The sequence below is a fragment of the Martes martes genome (assembly GCF_963455335.1).
Source record: "Martes martes genome assembly, chromosome: 8".
Taxonomy (NCBI): Eukaryota; Metazoa; Chordata; class Mammalia; order Carnivora; family Mustelidae; genus Martes; species Martes martes.
Genome location: NC_137895.1, coordinates 62,658,028 through 62,679,579, shown reverse-complemented (window position 1 = coordinate 62,679,579; position 21,552 = coordinate 62,658,028). Strand labels below are relative to the sequence as shown.

Below are 21,552 nucleotides of genomic sequence, written 5' to 3'. Positions count from 1 at the left end.
CAACACACCATCACTGCAGGAAAAACAAAGATTTCAAAACAGCAGAGCCCATCTGGTCAAGAAGAGCTATAACTGAATTTCAGCTCTTTTCAAGGCACCTGGGTGGCTCAGTGGGTTAAGCATCTGCCTTCAGCTTAGATCATGATCCCACGGTCCTGGGATCAAGGCTTGCATTGGGGGGGGGGGGTCTCTGCTCAGCGGGGAGCCTGCTTCTCCCTCTGCCTCTGCTCTGCCTACATGTGCCCTTTCTGTCTCTCTGTCAAATAAATAAGAATTTATACTCTCTAATTCTTGATGGGCTTTTTTTTCCCTTTTGGAAGACTTTCAGGGAGTTGCTTAGTCAAATTTAGCATGCATAGGGTATTATTTTATAAACATTTAGCTCAGCTGTGACAGCACTCTAAATATGTCACAATGCAAAATCCCCTCCCAAGTAATCACGATGGGGATACCTTATGTACTTAATGGAAAGGATGGAGTGAGGCTCTCACCATACCTATTCTAATTTCTATCATCTGACCTTGGGGTATGTTACACAGACTTTTTTTTTTCTTTTACAGTTCATTCCTTCTTCTTGGCTACAGTTTATGAACTGAAGAGTAGGACACAGAAAAATGAGGTTATTCTTCATACTCGTTCCATCACTTGCTTTGTTATTTCCAGGGAATGCACTAACTATAATTTTCAGATTTTTTTTCTAAATTGACATGTAATTGACATGGAATGTTACTTTCAGGTATACAATGATTCAACATTTGCACACCGATTTTAGTATATGTGCTGCCACAACAAGCACAATTTTCAGCTTCTTGACTTTACCATGTTGATTATTTTAATAATTTAAATTTTCTTACTTAAATGAAGAAACTGAGAGACACAAAACCAAAACCTTCCGTTATCATGTACTTGCCCAAGGAAAGGACCAAAAAAATCCCAATTTTAAGTTATTTCAGTTTGTTGTCCTCAGTTTTTTCTAGTATAAAATCATTTGAACAAAAGAAAGGATTCAGCACTAACTGTGTGAGCTTGGGCAAGTTACTTTCTATGACTGTTTCCTCAACTGAGTCCTTTTCCCAAGCTACACAAGAACATAGAAAATTTAAATTCATATTTCATCCCTTGAGTTACATATTATTTTTGTCTAATATTTTCATTCTGCCCTTAAAAATAAAAAAAATAAAAAAAATGCCAGGGCACCTCGATGGCTCAGTCAGTTTAGCATCTGACTCTTGCTTTCGCCTCAGGTCATGATCTCAGGGTCATGAGAATGAGCCCCACACTGGGGTCCGCCACACTGGGCATGATTAAGATTCTCTCCCTCTCTCTCTCTGCCCCTCCCCTGCTCATGCTCTCTCTCTCTCTTAAAAAATAAAAAAATAAAAAAAAATTTTAAAAATTAAATTAAAAAGACTAAAAAATACCTACAAATATAGAAATACTATGCTTTATGCATATAATGTTTGTTGGATAAACTCATGGTTTTCAAATTTATACTAGGTCTCAGAGCTCTTCTCTGCTACTACTTTTCTTTCTCGAATATATCCATCGATAAACCCCTTCAGTTAAGATTTGGCAGGTGGTAAAGTTTTGATTTTCTGAAAATGTCTTAGTTCATTCCTCTATTATTGTCAGATAGTTGTGCCAGATGTACAATTTCAGTCCGTTATATTCTCTCAGAACTTTGAAGAAAGTATTCTAGTGTGTTCTGATGCCCTTTAGACAGCTCTGCTCTCAGACTGACCTGTGTTCCCTGAAATTTCCTTTTTCTTTGGCTGATTGTAATATAATATATATTATATTTATACATGTATTTGTTATATATATATATATATATATATATATAGTATTTGGTATTGTGTAGTTCTGCTATTTTGTGTCTACGTGTAAATTCTTTTTTTTCCCTTTACTATGTTTTTCCACAGAGTTTATATACTCTATCCTCTACTACAACATAATTATGTTACATTGGAACTTTCTTATAGTCTTCGATTTTTAAAAATCTTTTACATCTTTCTGTTTCTCATGTATGCCACATTCTGGATAATTTCTCCACATTCTCTGCTTCCCCAGTTTACTATTCCTCCCTCTAGGAGTCCATTATTCCATTTAACCTATCCTATTTCCTTGATTACATTTCCAAAAGTTATATTTAGCTGCTCTGCAATCATGTCTTTTCTCATTGCTGTTACTTTTTATGACCTCATATTTTTCTTTAAATATTTGCATATTTTATAATTAAAGTATGCAAATATTTTAGCATTTAAATATCTCAACCCTTTTAGAGATCTGTAAAGTTGCTTTTGTTTGTTGTTTGTTTCTAACTCATGGTAGTTTGTGTGTTTAGTGATGTTGGTTGCAAGCTCCAGTTTGTTTGAACTTGACATAAAGTCTCATGGCCCTTAACTGGTGATGCTTTCTTCCAAAATTATTTGCATGTATTTTTTGTAGAGAGATAAGGGTTCTACTGACCTAGGACCACATTAGTGACCCTTTAAAGTCTCACATTTAATGTGGAATGCTCATTTCCTCCACCTCAGTGGAGTCCTAAATGAGCTTCCCTATTACTGAGGTAACCTGCATTTGCCCTCAGGGTTGCCCAGCATTTGCACACATTGTACTGTTCTTGACCCTGACTGAAACCACAGTCCTACTTCTCTGGTCGTTAGTAACTTCTAAGTTATAAGGCTTAAGGAACATCACCAAACGGCAGAGAAGACGAGATAAGTCTTTGGAAAACCAAATTATTTTTAATGGTGTCTGTCAATGATGCAACCCTAACAATATCATACTTTCTGGAGGAAGTGTCTTCCCACACTAAACAGAGATTTAAGCAAAGTTAGCACTTAAATGACTCAAAGAAACAGTCACCAACATAAAGTCAATGATCAAAGGGAAAGAAAGTACTGAATTTTTTAGATGTGAGAAACAACAGAAGAGTTGTGCCTCTTTTAAAATGAAAAGTTTATATTTCAAGGTGATGTCCTGAAATATCAGTGGAATGAATGTCAGTACCACTTCTCTAATCCTCATAGACCCATCACCATTTTGAGGACTTCTGTTTCTGGCTGTGATGTGGTAGTTTGTAATAAATCCATGCTTCTTCAAGAAGAAAAAGAAAAACTGAATTTAAAAGGAAAAAAAAAAAGTTTTCAAGGCTAAACAAAAGGGACTAGGTTCCCAGAGAGAACAGAAAGAAGATACCCCCAGAAGGGTGAGCCAAAGTCCTAGGAACTGTTCTTCCCTTCACAGCATTATTTACTGACCATTAGCATGGAGCAAAAGGTTAAGAATCTAGGCAAAGGATGCAGCTATTAAGGAAGCAAGTCAGCAGAACATTTAGCAATGTCATGAGGCTAATGACATGAAAACTGGAGTTTGGGACTGCCGCCATGGCAGCCAGAACGTGAATATCTAACAGCCCAGTGAGAAGGGGGTGTTTTTTCCCTGGAGCCATTTGGAAAATTCTTAAGCTGCTATAAAGGCAGAAGATTAAGAACATAAGCAGGAAGCTACTGGAAATCTCTTTAGAGTTTTCTACAGAGATCAGAGATGAAAACTTCAAGTCAGAACATTCCAAGAAGAAGAAGTCATAATAAATACCCCAGACTCTCAAGTGAGATTCTAGGAGGTGGCAATCTGGAAACAGAATCTGACGAAAACTATATTCTAGTTTTGAGTCAGTACAGATTCTGATTAAACAGAGTATTCTTTATCTTAATCATTCACTTTCCTACCTGAAACTTCACTGCTCTTAATTTTTTTTTTTAAGATTTTATTTATTCATTTGACAGAGATAACAAGTAGGCAGAGAGGCAGGCAGAGAGAGAAGAAGGGAAGCAGGCTCCCTGCTGAGCAGAGAGCCCAATGTGGGGCTCGAGCCCAGGACCCTGGGATCATGACCTGAGCCGAAGGCAGAGGCTTTAACCCACTGAGCCACCCAGGCACCCCTGCTCTTAATCTTGATAGCTAAACTCTTTGTCTGAGATCTCTGGGCCTCACCTGCATATCTGTTTCCATCTCCCTTTATGCTTGCCAATTTTGCCACTCACCTAAAATCTTCAGTTCCTTAAGCTTTCTCTCAATGTGCCGGATCTTGTATCGCTTTTCTTCTCTTTCATTATTCAAAAGTCTTTCCTCTTCCTCATCACAGCCTTTAACATACTTTATGGTAATGGCCGCTGACCTGTTTGCATTCCCCACTAGAGGGTAAGTGAGGATTCTGTGAAAGGAGGAAGTGGGTCTGGCTCAATCACTGCCATATTCCCAAAACTAGTTCAGGGTCTGAGATAGTGATTGCTTCACAAATATTTGTTGAATAAAGGATGCTGGAGGGAAGAGAGAAGCTGATGCTTAGAAGTATATGGGCGGCACTGACACCGAGGTAGAAAACTCCAAGCAGTAGTCAGACTCCAGATCCCGGATGGGAGAAATCACCTCAAATTTCATTCTGTAGAAGCCTTTAGGGGAAGGAAAACCTCCTGCCCACTGTACTGGTGGGTCTTTTGGTTGTTGACTTGTGGGCTCTTCCAAAGGGCTCTCAAGGATCCTGAACTGTATTTTCTCCAAATTTAAATACCTTTTCCTTTATATGTGTGTGTGTGTGTGTGTGTGTGTGTGTGTGTATGACATAAAGAGTTTCTTTGAAAAAATTATAAAACCTAAAGTAAATGAAGCATTCCTTTGAACGCCAATAAATACCATACTCCTGAAAAATAATTTTAGTAAACACTAAAAATAAAACTGAAATTTGGGAAGTACATCATTAGCTTTTACATTATAAGATGATGCTTCCAGAGATAATCCTCAATGGTGACACCAATTTCCTACTCATCCAGTAAGTTCAAGACAGGATATCTAGCATAGCAACCTTGAAAGAATCTGTATCATCCCATAAAGCAGAAATTTAAGGAGCTAATTGGTTATTGAGGCTTTGTCTCTTTAGAAACAGTCAAACCGAACACATCTGAGTAGGCACCCTCAGAATCTTGTTTCACCACTTAAGAGTTAATTCCATGACTGCACGCTCAGTGAGTATGAACTCTTCTCCCAACAGAGTACTAACCTGGTCGATTTGGCTTTTTTGAGTTTACATGGTTAGCTGCAGAAACAGCATAGGTTGAAGTGAAGGATCTGCTTTTGGTGAGGGTCATCATCACTGGGTTATTCCAAGAATCGGGACTAACAGCACTATGAAGACAGAGCAGAAAGAAAAATGAAGAAATTATTCATCAATTACCGGGACAGATCTTGCTAGAATGCAGTCACCATTTCCATAATTGGCTTGCCAATCTGAGTCATGGTCTAGGTTCAGTGACAGGACCACTTTACTTCCAAATGAAATAATACATTATCTGAGCTCAGTTTCTGCTGCAGGGAGACAACACTGAGGCATCAAACATACTGGGTTGATAAAAGAGGAAAGAACTTTCCTACTTATCCAGTTAGTAGGAACCAGGCCCTTCTTACTGTACTACTGTAATCATGTTCCTCTTAGATCTTTTAAACCTTGACAATTGTATTAGTTAAGATGCAGGGAACCTACATTAGTTATGAATGCCATGATACTCATTTTATGCTCTTTACTATTTATTATTCTTGGTGTATCTAAATTAAAAAAGTAAGTTCTTATGAAATCATTCAAAGATGATATTCTTTGCAGTATTTTCTTATGAAAGAAAGGGTAGCAATAGGCTTTTGGGCTATAATTTCTTTTAGTGGCGATCCCCTGCCAAGAAGGGATGATAAGCCAAATCTCCTTGTAAATATTGCTAACAATGGACCTGCTGATAAACACACAGACACTATTTACTGGGAGAAAGGTAATGGACAGTGAGTCTTCATCTAGGAAATGCTTTTATGAGGATATCCCTGGTTATTATTGTACATAAATCTGGAATTAATGGATCTATGGGAGGTTGGGGAGGAGAAAGTTACACACCCATGTAATTAATGGCATATAACTTTTGAAGGTGTTCCAAATCAAAATTTATCTATATGCACTGTCCAAAACCTTACGTTAAATCTAAAACAGAATCTACAGAAATTTGAGAGAGAAAAGAATTCAAGAAGCCATGTTAACAATCGTGGAATGCTCTATGGGAAAAATGCTTGGTCTATGTTTTGTTAACACCTGTGTGCTTTTAAACATTAATAAATTTGGCACTGGGTAAAATCTGTAATTTGTGTGAGTCCAGTCTGACAATGTGACACTCTGCCAATTTTATACTGGCACTATAAGCAGGACGTATGTACCTGGTCTGTCTGTGCGGCTTACTATAAATAACCCTGAAACTGATGGAATTATGGAGTCACGAGTGGTAGATATTTGTCATGTAAGATGTGAATCAATAGAATAATTTAAAGATGTTCCAGGACCAAAATGGTTTCCCCTGCCCAAGCAACATTATGCATGTGTTGTTTAGAATTCCATATGTTAAATACATGCTAGAACATGTGCTAATGTGGAATAAAAGGACTTTCTTAGGGTGCTGCACTGTTTCATACCCCTTGAAGGGAAGAACGGTGAGCATGTGCTTTGCTATTACCTATATCCTCTGATTACTAGTAAATTTAGATATGAATCAGATCTATAAGTGTGTTGAGTTCAATTTAACACTCTGACACATATGTTACACCTCATTTCTTCTCTTCTCTTCTTTCCTTTTCATATTTTTCAACTGTTGACTCAGGCACTTAAAAACTTCAACTTCTCTCCTTACCCTACTAACAGTTTACAAAATAAATCATAAAAAAGACATCTGAAATACAGAATGAACTCCAGCAATTACCAAATACAACGAAGAAAACAAATAGTATTTGTTTCATATCCTTCTTGAAATCTCATTCTAGGCATTTCCGATTTGGAAACAATGAAATCAAATAAAACGTGGAATCTAGATAGATAACTACACTAACTGTTTCCCTTCAGTGTTGTTCCCTTTTAACTTCTTTTGCTGGATTGAACGACTTATAAGATTTACTGTGAAAAAAATTTTCTGCAATATATATGTGGCCTAGGAATGTTAATTTCTTAGTACATAATACAATGAGGAGGTTATTACTTTTCTATGTAGACTTTTAAAAGATCTTAAATATTAACTGCATTTTATTGCATTTATATATTTATTAATATCATAAAAAGTTCTATTATGAAACCTAGCCTGAAAAAATGCCTATTCCTTTTTTAATAAAAACATTTAAAATATGTTAATTTTGAAAAGTTTTATAAAATACAATAATAGAGTGCCTTAAATACAGGGGAAATTTATATTCCTTCTTAATATAATAGTAATTTATTAAAATATATATTAACAAAACAATAACTCAATGTATTTATGTATATGTAGATACATGTCTATGTGTATGTATATGTGCATTATAATTTCAGGGCATTTTAGAATATATTGCTTTCTGTGATCATTGCAACGGTTTTCAGCTTTGTATCGACCCTCACCTTCTGGATTCCTGTTTAGATCTCATGAATATGTGTGTAATAATTCGGGTTTATAGCCAAAAGTAGCTTAGGAAAACCTTTACTTGGTCACCTCATTCTGAAAAAGGGACAATTTTCTCTATGTCTGCTGTGGAAGATCCCAATCCCCTTCCACAAAAGTAGATATGATAATCTTAGTTCTACTGGTAACAACTTCATCCTAAGTCTGAAAAGTCTTACCAGATCCCCTAAGTTTTTGGTTGTTGATGTTCGTTTTTCAACCAAGTTTACAGCTTCCTTTCTGCCTATTATACAGAGAAAGGGCTCAGTTCCAAAGCTGAGTTGGAATGACTAGATTATGATTTATTTCAGACTTTTTGATTTATCTCAAGCCCATTTTTGTTTTTGAAGCACCCACCAGTATGCTTCTACCTAATGCTTCTACCTCCCCACTGTGCCACAGTTCCCTTCTCCTAAGGATTCCTTGCAGTGGGTATGGAGGCTCAGACAAGGACCTGCTTCTCAGGACATACATCTCCGAGTGGCAGGGCCAAGGTCCTTCTGATCCTTAGTCTAGTGTCCTTTCTACATGGCTGTAGTTAAAACTACCCAGGAGTCAATCGGCCAGCTAAATACTAAAGGGCACGTAAGCGTAGGGCTACGCCTAATTTTCACTTCCCACTCTTGTTCTTTTGATCACTGCCGTCCTCAAAGTCCTCAACAGAAAGACACACAGGAGGAAAGGAATAAACGAAAGGGTTGAAGCGGAAAAAAGCCTACAAGAGCTAAACCTCTAATCAGTTTTGAAATCAGTCAATAGTGTTACCAATCGGTCTCCTAAGTGGAGGTTTTAACTTTGGTTTACACTCAGGGCTGGAGATAACCTGTGGCTACCTTTCCACTGTTTTCCCCATGACTAAGGAGTCAACCAAAACCAGCTGTATTTAATGGTGGTACTATTGCCACTGACATGTAGTTTTCCCTCCAAATCTCTTCAGAAGGAATTTCATTTCTTCATAATGGCGAAAATTTGCATCATTTTCAGATTTTATAACTAGGACATTTATAGGACAGTGAGATAAGGGAATAGTTAAATCAGACAGGGGGAAAATGTATACTTAGGCAAGACAGCTGTATTTCTTGGACAAAGAAAATGAGTGGGGTTAGACGCTCTTCCTTATCTATTTTGAAAATATTTGATTATGAGTATTTATTTCATCAAGCAGGATGACAGGATCCCTGGGAGTTAAGCTCATAAAAGTTCTTGAAACTCTCCTCATGATAATTTCTATTCCAGTCCCTAATGTCATTTAACTAAGAAGAAAAAAGTATGAGAAATGAAATTTGACCAGAAGTAACAAACCATTACAGAAAGAAAGGAGACTTTTATGCACAAATGGATTTTTTGGCAGAGTCACTGTATTTTAAGAAAATAATGGAGCACTAACTATTCAATGACAGAAATCTTGGCAAGGTGTGTTGGTAAAACAGCCTCTCTAAAGATATATGCTGAGAACAAAATTCATTTTCTTAAGGAACAAACATGTAACGAGGATCCACTATCACCTCTAAGTATTCACTGCTATAGACACTGACAACAGCCAATATTTTCAGAGGAAAATATCACTAAGGACCTATAATTTGAACTTCAGGAAATGTCCACAAAACAAATTAGGTAACCTTCTCCTGTGGTAGCATTTGAAGTTTTACGAAAACCCAGGTAATCAGATGGAGTGGAATTACACTGATACGTCAAAGAGAGAATCATTTGAGTTTCCTTCTGATTCTAGACGTTCATTAGACCATCAATGTTATTATGGAAGACACCAGTTATACCATAGTTTTAAATGACAAAGAAAAATTAGCTGTCATTAAACTTATGCTTTGGGTTTAAATCAGTCTCAAATGGTGCTTTATTTCTATTCAAACGCAAGTTCAGGAGAAAATCACTTGTAATATTGCCATCATGGAGTTCAACAAAGATATGGTTATTTTTCAGTCATTGGGTCATTAATAAAACTGATGCAAACATTTCAAAAGCCTAAAATCATATGGGAAATGTTCTCAAAATCACTGAATTCAAATAAAGCATGTTCTTTTTATTCTAAATAGAAAAGGACAAACACAATGTTGTTTTCTTCAAATTTCTTTCTAGATCTTAACACTACCTTTCCTTTAGCTTTGGTAATTCTGGCTTTTAAATCATTTTGTAAAATTGTGATTAATATGCTAAATAAAGTTTGTTCTATTTTTAAATGGAGATATAATTGATATGTTAGTTTCAGGTGTACAATATAGTGATTTGATATTTGTACATATTATGAAGTCATCACCACAATAAGTCTAGTGAGCATTCATCACCCCACAGTTAACAAAAATTTTTTTTCTGGTGATGGGGACTTTTAAGATTACTCTCAGCAACCCTCAGATGTGCGATACAGCACGGTGACAATATAGTAATAATGCTATATTCTTATTATTATATTATTAACTATAGTTACCATGCTGATGTTATATCCCCATGACAATTATTAAAGCTGGAAGTTTGTACCTTTTGATCCCCTTTACCCATCTGGCACACTCCACCCCCCCTCCCACCTCCTGTTTCTGGCAGCTACCAGTTTGTGCTCTGTCTAAATAAACTTTAGATTACCAAATGTTTGAACATATCCAGGTGCTCTTAGGATAATGATCTACTTTTTGATCTGATCTTTTGCCTTTCATATAATGCTAGGATAACAGGTCTGGTGTGCTGGGGAAACTCTAACAACAATTTGCAAATGTCAGGTTGGATGCTTCCGATTTCACAATCTCAGTATCAATCTCAGTCTAGGCAAAATCTAGCTTACCACTACTCTGAGCTGCTCACCTTTTCCTATCCTGTCACACTGGCAGGCATTACCTCAAGTCACTGTTCCCATTTATATTTAAGACCAAGCAATACAATTTAAGCCTATTATCTGATGTTAATCTGTAGAGTCCTTTGCATTTAAACCATATACCTTCATTTTCAAAGCTGGCCTCCAGCCAAACATAAATTGTTGGGCCACCTTCCCTCTGTAATTTACAATTCCTTTATAAAGGAATTTATGTATGTAATTCCTTTATAAAGGAATTTATTTACATAACTTCTCTATGAGATGTGAAACCAACAGGAGCATTGCCTAACCTTGATGGAGATGCTTCCTGCAGTTTGATGCTAGCACTCCGGTCCCTCCGTACAGGCGCAGGCTCCAAAGTGGGGAGGCCTGTGGCTGAGGTGGTGGTTGTCCAAGTCGACGAAACTCGTCTCAACAAACCAGGAGGCAAACTCCTTCTCAGGCGCTAGAAAGAAGGAGTGATTTTATTACCAAGCATATTTTTGGTCACTGACTTCTATATAATACAATGGGAGAAAATGGGTTTTTAATTGGAAGTGACTTTATTAAACTACAGTGGCTGAATGTTACCTATCTAAAAACTGGATGCTCAGGAATTCAATAAAAGAATGAATATTATAAAATTAATGTTTTGGGATCTTCATTTAAATGATGATTGTAATGTGGAATTATAGGAATGAGAGTCATTCACCTTTGGGAAAACTTTACAGTTACCTTAGTGCAATAGAATATACACACTTATCATATATTATATTAGTTATTATGGGCCAAAGCCTTTTTCTCAAAAGTCATTTGTCTGGGGCATGGATTAATTTTTACCTTCTTGCAAGACAGTCTCCACACCAAAGTGTTTATTAATTCCATTTTAATTTCTTGACTTACAAAAGCCAGGAGCTGAAGGTAAGAGCATAACTCACAAAATGCACCACTTCTCTTGGGACTAGCATGACTTAGACATCAGGCATAAGGGTAATACCATCAGTACCAAGAGAAGAGTCTGTCAGTTGACCTGCAACCCTCTCATGACTACTTCTTCTCCTGTGATATCCTAAACCGGATAAGTGTCATCAATGGCAGGGAGGCAAGAGTCTGAGCTTACCAGGATGAGTACCAGCACTCTGAAGAGGGTCTTCAACTTAAAAATTAAAAGGAAGGTAGTCTTCTCATACAACTTCAACAATATAGTTCTAATAGGTAGAAGCCTGACCCATTTTTATTTGTTACTAGTTACCCCAAGTAGACCAATCATTGAGCCATTCTTTTCAAAGATGAATCCTAGTCTCCTGAAGATAACAAAAGCTTTTGAGAGGTATATGGCACCTTGAGATTCAAGAATAGCTCAGAGACTAGTTTCCCATATTTCTTAACGATCTGAATACGCATCTTTGAAGGTAATTCAATAGGAAGAGAAAAGGTCAAGCTCTGTAAATACCAGGACTGATGCCTAAAAATCTCACTAACTTCATGTCTATTCTGATACTGAAAGAAATCAGTTAATCTCTATTCCTTGACTGTCACATCATGCTTAGCCATACCTTTCCCAGAGAAGATGTTCCAAGAAAATTATGTAAATGCCTAATTGACTAAATTGTGTGAAACACACATTCCTGAGACAAGAGACTCACAATAGCTAAGTCATGGGTGTTCCTGACTGTCCACCAGCTTGAGAGGACAGATGCCTGTTTACCAAACACATAACCACGCAAGACATGCTAGAGAGGACTTAAATTCTGATTTTTTCAGTCTTTAAAGTAACCCATTTTCAACTAATGCAAGGTCTAAGCTGGTTGTAGGACCCCATTTCCTACAGCTTACATTTGTAATACTCTTACATCTTACACATAAAAAGAAGGGATTTAAAAATCACTAAGGCCATCTTTTACTTGAAGTCATACAAAATCAATTAAAACTGTTTGAGTTCAAAACTTCTTGGATTTGGGAAACCCAGGAGGGTACTGTGAACGGTATCACACAAAGAAATCATGAGCAGCCGATCTCGGGGTTTTCGAGGGCGAGGATTTTAAATAGAACCACATGAGTGGGAGCAGGGACTTTTGCCTGTCTCCACCCCTCATGGCTACATCCCTGTCTCACAAAACAGAGTCTGGCATATGGAAGTAAAAACTTCTTCAGAGTCTGAATTAAAAAAAAAAAAAAAGAAAAAGAAAAAAAAAGGTAAAACTTTCATTTATAGAAAGCTATAAGGTATCAGGACACAAGTCTTTATGTTTAAATTTTTATTACTTTGATGTCCACAATCAACACATCTTCACTGAGTCACTGACATGAATCTGGATCTGGGGATGACATGAAACAGACCTAGAAGGCAAAAGAAGACGTTTAACCTTTCTAGGGATAGGTTACTCACACTTACCTTGGGAATAGCCAGCTTGTCTTTTTCAGAGCTTTCCTCAGAATCAGAACAGGTGTAACTGTCACTGAAGGAAACTGCAGGATTCATGCGGGGCTTGTGAATCGCCTGGAAGGTGAGCTGGGTGCTGAGCAGGTTGCTCACTGCCCTCAAGGATGTGCAGACGTTGGGGGGCAGTGAAGGGTCTGCCAGGAGGTCAGTAATGAGGCCGTGAGCCTCCCCCATCACGGCAATATCCACAGTAATACTGGTTCCTGAGGACTGAGACACCAAACAGATTAACACTCAAGTGAGAAAAGGCTTGAAGCTGAAGGTCCGCACACTAAAAAGGGGCTTTTTCCAAAAAATGGGCTAGCTGACTCTTTCAAGTTGCAGTAAAGGAACATTCAAATCCCATTTCTGTTTCAAATTTTGCCAAAATTTGCCATGGCTTTTGCCATTTTGGCAGTCACAGCATGTTTTTTAATGTTGTAACTTTGGGAGGGGTGGGGCATATTTGAAGAAATTATAAAGATAAACACTAGCTTTTAAAAGGCAAAAAGTTGGGGTGCCTGGGCAGCTCAGTCAGTTAAGCTTCCGACTCTTGGTTTCAGCTCAGGTTGTGATCTCAGGGTCCTGGGATCCAGCCCTGCATTTGGCTCTGTGCTCAGCAGGGAGTCTGCTTGAGATTCTCCCTCCCTCTCCCTCTGCTCCTCCCACCCCTCCCACTCTCTCCCCCTCCCTCATTCTAAAATAAATAAATCTTAAAAAAAAAAAAAAAGGCAAGAAGTTTCAGGGAATTGGAAAAAACTTCCTATCAGCCATTCCTTATAAAGGGCTCAATATTTTAATGCATGTTATTTAGAAATTTCATTCTAAAAATAACATTAGTGGGGCGCCTGGGTGGCTCAGTGGGTTAAAGCCTCTGCCTTCGGCTCAGGTCATGATCCCAGGGTCCTGGGATTGAGCCCCGCATCAGGCTCTCTGCTCCGTGGAGAGCCTGCTTGTTCCTCTCTCTCTGCCTGCCTCTCTGCCTACTTGTGATCTCTGTCTGTCAAATAAATAAATAAAATCTTAAAAAAATAAAATAAAATAAAATAAAATAAAAATAACATTAGTATACTGCAAACTTTTAATTTTAGTAATATTTTAATGTGACAGTTAAGCCTGGTATATGGTATTTTTTTTTAAGATTTTATTTATTCACCTGAGAGAGAGAGAGAGAGAGAGAGCGCGCACACATGAAGAGGGGAGGGGCAGGAGAGGGAGAAGCAATCTCCCTGCTGAGCAGGGAGCCAATGTGGGGCTTGGTCCCAGGACCCTGATATCATTACTTGAGCCAAAGGCAGATGCTTAACTGACTGAGGCACCCAGGTGCCCCTATGGTAGTTACTTAATTAATATTACAGATAGGCCCAAAAAGCCTTTGGCTTTTGATCAGATTCACATGTTATCCCTCTTCTTGTTGTTGGTAAGAATAGTAATTTTAGTTCTGGTATTCTGTGGCACCTCTATCATATTTTCTAAAATGCCTATCAGACTGAGAGTCCTTACACTCTCTTTGCTGAAGAAAGGAAAGCACAAAAAACAGAGGACAGGATTGTTCCCCACTCTACTGCTTGGGCCAGAATGCCAGCAGGAAGGCATGACAGCAAGGGAGAGTATGGGCAGAGTCAAGGCCAAGAAGGTAGATGAAGCTTCAAGACAGCATACAGAAGACCACAAATACTGGAAGTTGCCACAGGAAGAGGCACAAGGAACCCACATAACTCCACAATGCAGTTAGCAATCAGGGTGCAGATTCTGGAGCTAGGCTACTTACGTCTAAATTCTGACTCCTAACCCTACCACTTTCCAGCTGCATGATCTCTGGCAAGTCACTAAGATCCCGTGCTATGATTTCTGCATCTGTAAAGTGGATACAGTCATAGCCCCAGCTTCAGAAGGTAATTCTAAGAACAGGGATAATAAACGTAAAGCACTCAATACGGTGCTGGCAACTTTAAGTGCTCAATACTGATAATGGTATAAAAATTGTAATTCTGGAGTTTTTCAATAAGAGACTGTTAAAAGTTTAGCTATGTATTTGGAAGAAAAATTTAGTCATTTTCTCACAACAGACTTAAACATAAACTCCAGAGAGATGAAAATTTAAACATATATGATTATAAGTTTATTAAAAGAAAAGAGCAGGGCTTAAGTTATAATGCTGGAATGTTAAAAAATAATGTGAATTCGAGCTTGAGAGTCTCCTCGCTTTCTCAGGAAGATTCTCTCAAACAGATCCTGGTGACTATTTGATTTTCCCATGCCTAGTTCTTCGTACTTTTTTTCCTGAGAACATAACACCAACATTACTTCGTGGACTTGCTGGAAGGACCAAATGCAACGCTGTATACATTTGAAAGGGAGCACCTTGCCTAGATCATGGCTGATATATTCAGCTATATATCCCCTCAACCACCTCTCACCAAAATGACTAGAAGGAGGAACACCCAACAGAGGAAAAATTCAGAGACTGTGCGCTCTGCCACAGAACTATTGGATATGGACATAAACAGTATGTCGGAAAGAGAATTCAGGGTAACAATTATCCAGGCAATGGCTAGGTTGGAGAAGACCATTAGTGGCAACATAGGATCTCTAAGGGTGGAAGTGAGGGCTGATCTGGCAGTACTAAAAATGGTATCAGTGAGATCCAATCTAATCTAAATACTCTAACAGTTAGGGTAACCGAGGCAGAAGATCAAATTAGTGATCTAGAAGACAAACTGACAGAAAATAAGGATCAGGCAGAGGGCTGGAACAAACAGCTTAGAAGCCATGAAAACAGAATTAGTGAAATAAATGATGCCATGAAATGTTCCAACGTCAGAATTATTGGGATCTCTGAGGGGGCAGAGAAAGAGAGAAGACTAGAAGATACAGTTGAACAAATTCTGGATAAAAATTTCCCTAGTCTGGGGAATGGAACAAGTGTTCGTATCCTAGAGGCAGAAAGGATACGCCCCAAGATCAACGAATGTAGAAAGACCTCCAGACACTTAATTGTGAAATTCACAAATCATAATTTCAGACAAGCGGTCCTAAGGGCAGCTAGGGGGAAGAGATTCCTTATGTACAGAGGAAGGCCCATCAGAATAACGTCAGACCTGTCCACAGAAACCTGGCAACCCAGAAAGGGCTGGCAAGACATATTCAGGATACTAAATGAGAGTAACATGCAGCCAAGAATACTTTATCCATCAAGGCTGTCATTCAGAATGGATGGAGAGATAAAGAGCTTCCAGGACCGGCAAGGTTAAAAGAGTATGTGACCACCAAGCTGGCACTACAATAAATATTAAGAGGGATTCTATAAAAGAAGAAAGAACCCAAGAGCGACATAGAACAGAAATATGCAGAGACAATCTATAGAAAAAAGGGCTTCTCAGGCAACACAATGTCAATAAAAACTTATCTTTCAGGGGCACCTGGGTGGCTCAGTGGGTTAAGGCCTCTGCCTTCAGCTCAGGTCATGATCTCAGGGTCCTGGGATCGAGCCCCGCATCGGGCTCTCTGCTCAGTGGGGAGCCTGCTTCCTCCATTCTCTCTCTCTCTCTGCCTGCCTCTTTGCCTACTTGTGATCTGTCTGTCAAATAAATAAATAAAATCTTAAAAAAAACAACAACAAACAAACAAACAAAAACTTATCTTTCAATAATCACTCTCAAAGTGAATGGCCTAAATGTTCCCATAAAATGGCACAGGGTTGTAGACTGGATAAAACAACAGGACCCTTCCATAAACTGTCTATAAGAGTCACATCTGGAACCTAAAGATAAACTCAGACTGAAAGTGAAGGGATGGAGAACCATCTTTCATGCCAATGGGCCTCAAAAGAAAGCTGGGATAGCGATTCTCATATCAGATAAATTAGATTTTAAACTAAAAACTGTAGTCAGAGATATAGAAGGACACTGCATCATTCTTAAAGGTCTATCCACCAAGAGGATCTAACAATTATAAATATTTATGCCCCCAATATGGGAGCAGCCAACTACATAAGCCAACTGTTAAGCAAAGTAAAGAGTCATATTGATATGAACACATTAATTGTAGCAGATTTTAACATGCCACTCTCAGTGATAGATCATCTAAGCAGAAACCCAATAAAGAAACAAGAGCTTTGAATGACACATTGGACCAGATGGACCTCATAGATATATACAGAACATTCCACCCTAAAACGACAGAATACTCATTCGTCTCGAGCGCACATGGAAGTCTCTCCAGAACAGACCACATACTGGGTCATAAATCAGGGCTCAACTGATTCCAAAAGATTGAGATTATTCCCTGCATGTTCTCAGACCACAGTGCTTTGAAACTGGAACTCAACCACAAGAAAAAGTTTCAAAGGAATTCAAACACTTTGAAGCTAAAGACCATCCTGCTCAAGAATGTTTGGATCAACCAGGAAATCAAAGAAGAACTTAAACAATTCATGGAAACCAGTGAGAATGAAGACACATCAGTCCAAAATCTATGGGATATGGCAAAGGCAGTCCTAAGGGGGAAATACATAGCCATCCAAGACTTACTCAAAAAAAAAAAAAAAAAAAAAAAAACTGAAAAATCCCACATACACCAAATCTCTTTACACCTTAAAGAACTGGAAAATCAACAACGAACTAAGCTAACCCCAAGCACAAGAAGGGAAATAATTAAGATTAGAGCAGAGATCAATGAGATAGAAACTAGAGATACAGTACAACACATCAACAAAACTAGAAACTTGTTCTTTGAAAGAATTAATAAGATTGATAAACCACTGGTGGCCAAACTACTCCAAAAGAAAAGAGAGAGGACCCAAATTAATAAAATTATGAATGAAAGGGGAGATGCTATGACTAACACCAAGGAAATAGAAACAATCATCAGAAATTATTACCAACAGCTATATGCCAATAAGTTAAGCAACCTAGAAAAAATGGATGCATTCCTGGAAACCTATGAACTTCCAAGACTGAAACAGGAAGAAATTGACAACCTGAATAGACCAATATCTAGTAATGAGATTGAAGCAGTGATCAAAAACCTCCCAAAAGACAAGAGTCCAGGACCTGACAGATTGCCTGGGGGGAATTCTACCAAATATCCAAAGAAGAAATAATACCTATTCTCTTGAAGCTGTTCCAAAAAATAGAAACAAGGAAAACTTGCAGACTCTTTCTATGAAGCCAGCATTACCCTGATCCCCAAACCAGGCAAAGACCCCATCAAAAAAGGAGAATTTTAGACCAACATCCCTGATGAATATGAATGCCAAGATTCTCAACAAGATCCTAGCTAATAAGATTCAATGGCAGATTAAAAAGATTATCCACCATAACCAGGTAGGATTTATCCCTGGGATACAAGTGTGGTTCAACATTCCCAAATCAATCAATGTGAAAGAACAAATCAGTAAGAGAAGAGAGAAGAACCACATGGTCCTCTCAATTGATGCAGAAAAAGCATTTGACAAAATACAGCATCCGTTCCTGATTAAAACACTTCAAAGTATAGGGATAGAGGGAATATTCCTCAACTTCATAAAATCTATCTATGAAAAACCTACAGCGAATATCATTCTCAATGGGAAAAAGCTGACAGCCTTCCCTTTGAGATCAGGAACAAGACAAGGATGCCCACTCTCACCACTGTTGTTCAACATAGTACCAAAAGTCCTAGCAACAGCAATCAGACAACAAAAAGAAATAAAATGTATTCAAATTGGCAAAGAAGTCAAACTCTCTCTTCGCAGATGGCATGATACTTTATACGGAAAACCCAAAAGACTCCATCCCCAAACTACTAGAACTCATACAGCAATTCAGTAATGTGTCAGGATACAAAATCAATGTACAGAAATCAGTTGCTTTCTTATACACTAACAATTAAAATACACAAAGGGAAATTAGAGAATCAATTCAAGAACCATAAGATACCATGGCATAAACCTAACCAAAGAGGTAAAGAATCTGTACTTGAGGAACTACAGAACACTCATGAAAGAAATTGAAGAAGACACAAAAAGATGGAAGAGCATTCTATGCTCATGGATAGGAAGAATAAACATTGTTAAGTTAAAATGTCTATACTGCCTAGAGCAATTTATACTTTCAATGCCATCCCAATCAAAATTCCACCGGCATTTTTCAAAGAGCTAGAACAAACAATCCTAAAATTTGTATGAAACCAGAAAAGACCCCTAATTGCTAAGGAAATGTTAAAAAAGAAAAACAAAGCTGGGGGCATCACATTGCCTGATTTGAAGCTTTACTACAAAGCTGTGATCACCAAGACAGCATGGTGCTGGCACAAAAACAGACACATAGATCAGTGGAACAGAGTAGAGAGCCCAGATATGGACTCACAATTCTATGATCAAATAATCTTCGACAAAGAAGGAAAAAATATCCAGGGAAAAAAAGACAGTCTCTTCAATAAACGGTGCTGGGAAAGTTGGACAGCTATGTATAGAAGAATGAAACTTGACCATTCTCTCATACCATACACAAAGATAAACTTGAAATGGATAAAAGACCTCAACATGAGGCAGGAATCTTTCAAAATCCTAGAGGAGAACATAGTCAGTAACCTCTTCGACAGTGGCCACAACAACTTCCTTCAAGACATGTCCCCAAAGGCAAAGGAAACAAAAGCGAAAATGAGCTTTTGGGACTTCATCAAGATCAAAAGCTCCTGCACAGCAAAGCAAACAGTCAACAACAACAACAACAAAAGAGGCAACCCATGGAATGGGAGAAGATATTCACAAATGACACTACAGACAAAGGGCTGATATCCAAGATCTATAAAGAACTCCTCATACTCAACACCCAAAAAAACAGATAATTATGTCAAAAAATGGGCAGAAGACATGAACAGACACTTCTCCAAAGAAGACATAAAAATGGCTAACAGACACATGAAAAAATGTTCATTATCATTAGCCATCAGGGAGATTCAAATCAAAACCACATTGAGATACCACCTTACACCAGTTCGAATGGCCAAAATTAACAAGATAAGAAACAACAAGTGTTGGAGAGGTTGTGGAGAAAGGGGAACCCTCTTACACTGTTGGTGGGAATGCAAGTTGGTGCAGCCACTTTGGAAAACAGTGTGGAGATTCCTTAAGAAATTAAAAATAGAGCTACCCTATGACCCTGCAACTGCACTACTGGGTATTTACCCCAAAGATACAGATGCAGTGAAAAGAAGGGCCATACATACCCCAATGTTCATAGTAGCAATGGCCACAATTGCCAAACTGTGGAAAGAACCAAGACGCCCTTTAACAGACAAATGGATAAAGAAGATACGGTTCAGGGGTGTGTGGGTGACTCAGTGGGTTAAGCCTCTGCCTTCAGCTCAGGTCATGATCTCAGGGCCTGTGATTGAGCCCCCATCGGGCTCCCTGCTTAGCAGGGAGCCCGCTTCCCCCTCTCTCTCTACCTGCCTCTCTGCCTACTTGCGATGCCTCTCTCACATAAATAAATAAAAATCTTTAAAAAAAAAAAAAAGAAGAAGATATGGTTTATATATACCATGGGATATTATGCCTCCATCAGAAAGAATGAATACCCAACTTTCGTATCAACATGGACAGGACTGGACGAGATTATGCTGAGCAAAATAAGTCAAGCAGAGAAAGTCAATTATCATATGGTTTCACTTACTTGTGGAGCATAAGGAGTAACATGAGGGACATTAGGAGAAGGAGAGGAGAAGTGAGTTGGGGAGAATCAGAGGGGGAGACGAACCATGAGAGAATGTGGACTCCGAGAAACAAACTGAGAGTTTTGGAGGGGAGGGGGTTTGGGGGAAGGATGAGCCTGGTGGTGGGTATTAAGGAGGGTATGTATTGCATGGAGTACTGGGTATTGTACATAAACAATGAATCTTGGAACACTAAAAAAATAAAATTAAATTTAAAAAATATGAATTCATAAACTGTCAATGAAATACATGACAGTTTGACAGATCTAAAGACATAAGCTTCTATGTAAGCAAATATACCATAAGCAAACGGAAAAAGCAATGAGAAAGTATTTGACACACAGAGAAGACAAAACATATCCAAATGAAGAGCTTCTAAAAAAAAAATCAATAAAAGACAAATTTCGGTAAAAGGAATAACCAAATAACCCAAACACAATGTAAATAATCAAATGTATAAATTTACTTGTCTGCCTAATATTTAAAATACAAATTAACATAATGAAAACTTTTACTCATTGAAGTGACAAAATAACAAAGGATTGAGAGCACTGAGTATTAGTAAGAGTTTGGGCAAGTGAACAGTGAGTCAAAACAACCCAGTGTTTGTGGAAGGGCATTTTGCTGAATCTATCAATTTGTCACTTAAATGTATATATTCTATGATCCAAGAAAACAAGGTTGACAGACATCTAAAGAAAAACTGCAAATATGTAAAAATACGAGGACGAAGGGATAAAGTGATACAATATCACTCTAGTAACAACCAGAGAATGCAGCCATAAATGCACACTGATAGAAAAAAATGATACAAATAAAGTTGTAGTATAACTATGAGGTGGTATATAGTTTTTTAAAAGATTTGGGTAGATCTACAAATAGTTACTTGAAAAAAATACATCATTATTCACTGGTGGGGAAAAATATGTCATCAAAAAAGCAAATATGTATTATTTTTTATAATCAGAAAAATATAAAGATTATGAAAACATCCAACATACATGAAGATATGTAATCCTGGACCAACTATAAGTAATGGATAAATTTATGACATAGAGCAGTTATGTCTTTTACCATGGAATAGTAACAGTAACCATGATAATCATAGTGGCAGATTACATTTGCTCAACACAAGTCTGCAA

General features: G+C 37.9%; 1 protein-coding gene across 1 annotated transcript in view; it reads right to left on the bottom strand.

Moving 5' to 3' along the window:
* Nucleotides 1–21,552, bottom strand: part of PDE3A (phosphodiesterase 3A) — a gene marked incomplete at its 5' end in the record, with an annotated part of 316,673 nt that overhangs the window by 47,279 nt on the left and 247,842 nt on the right. Inside the window, 3 exons of the mRNA XM_080811034.1 lie at nucleotides 5,063–5,187; nucleotides 10,602–10,756; nucleotides 12,686–12,943. Of these exons, the coding sequence (XP_080667160.1) occupies nucleotides 5,063–5,187; nucleotides 10,602–10,756; nucleotides 12,686–12,943 (538 nt within the window). The remainder of the gene's footprint in view (nucleotides 1–5,062; nucleotides 5,188–10,601; nucleotides 10,757–12,685; nucleotides 12,944–21,552) is intronic.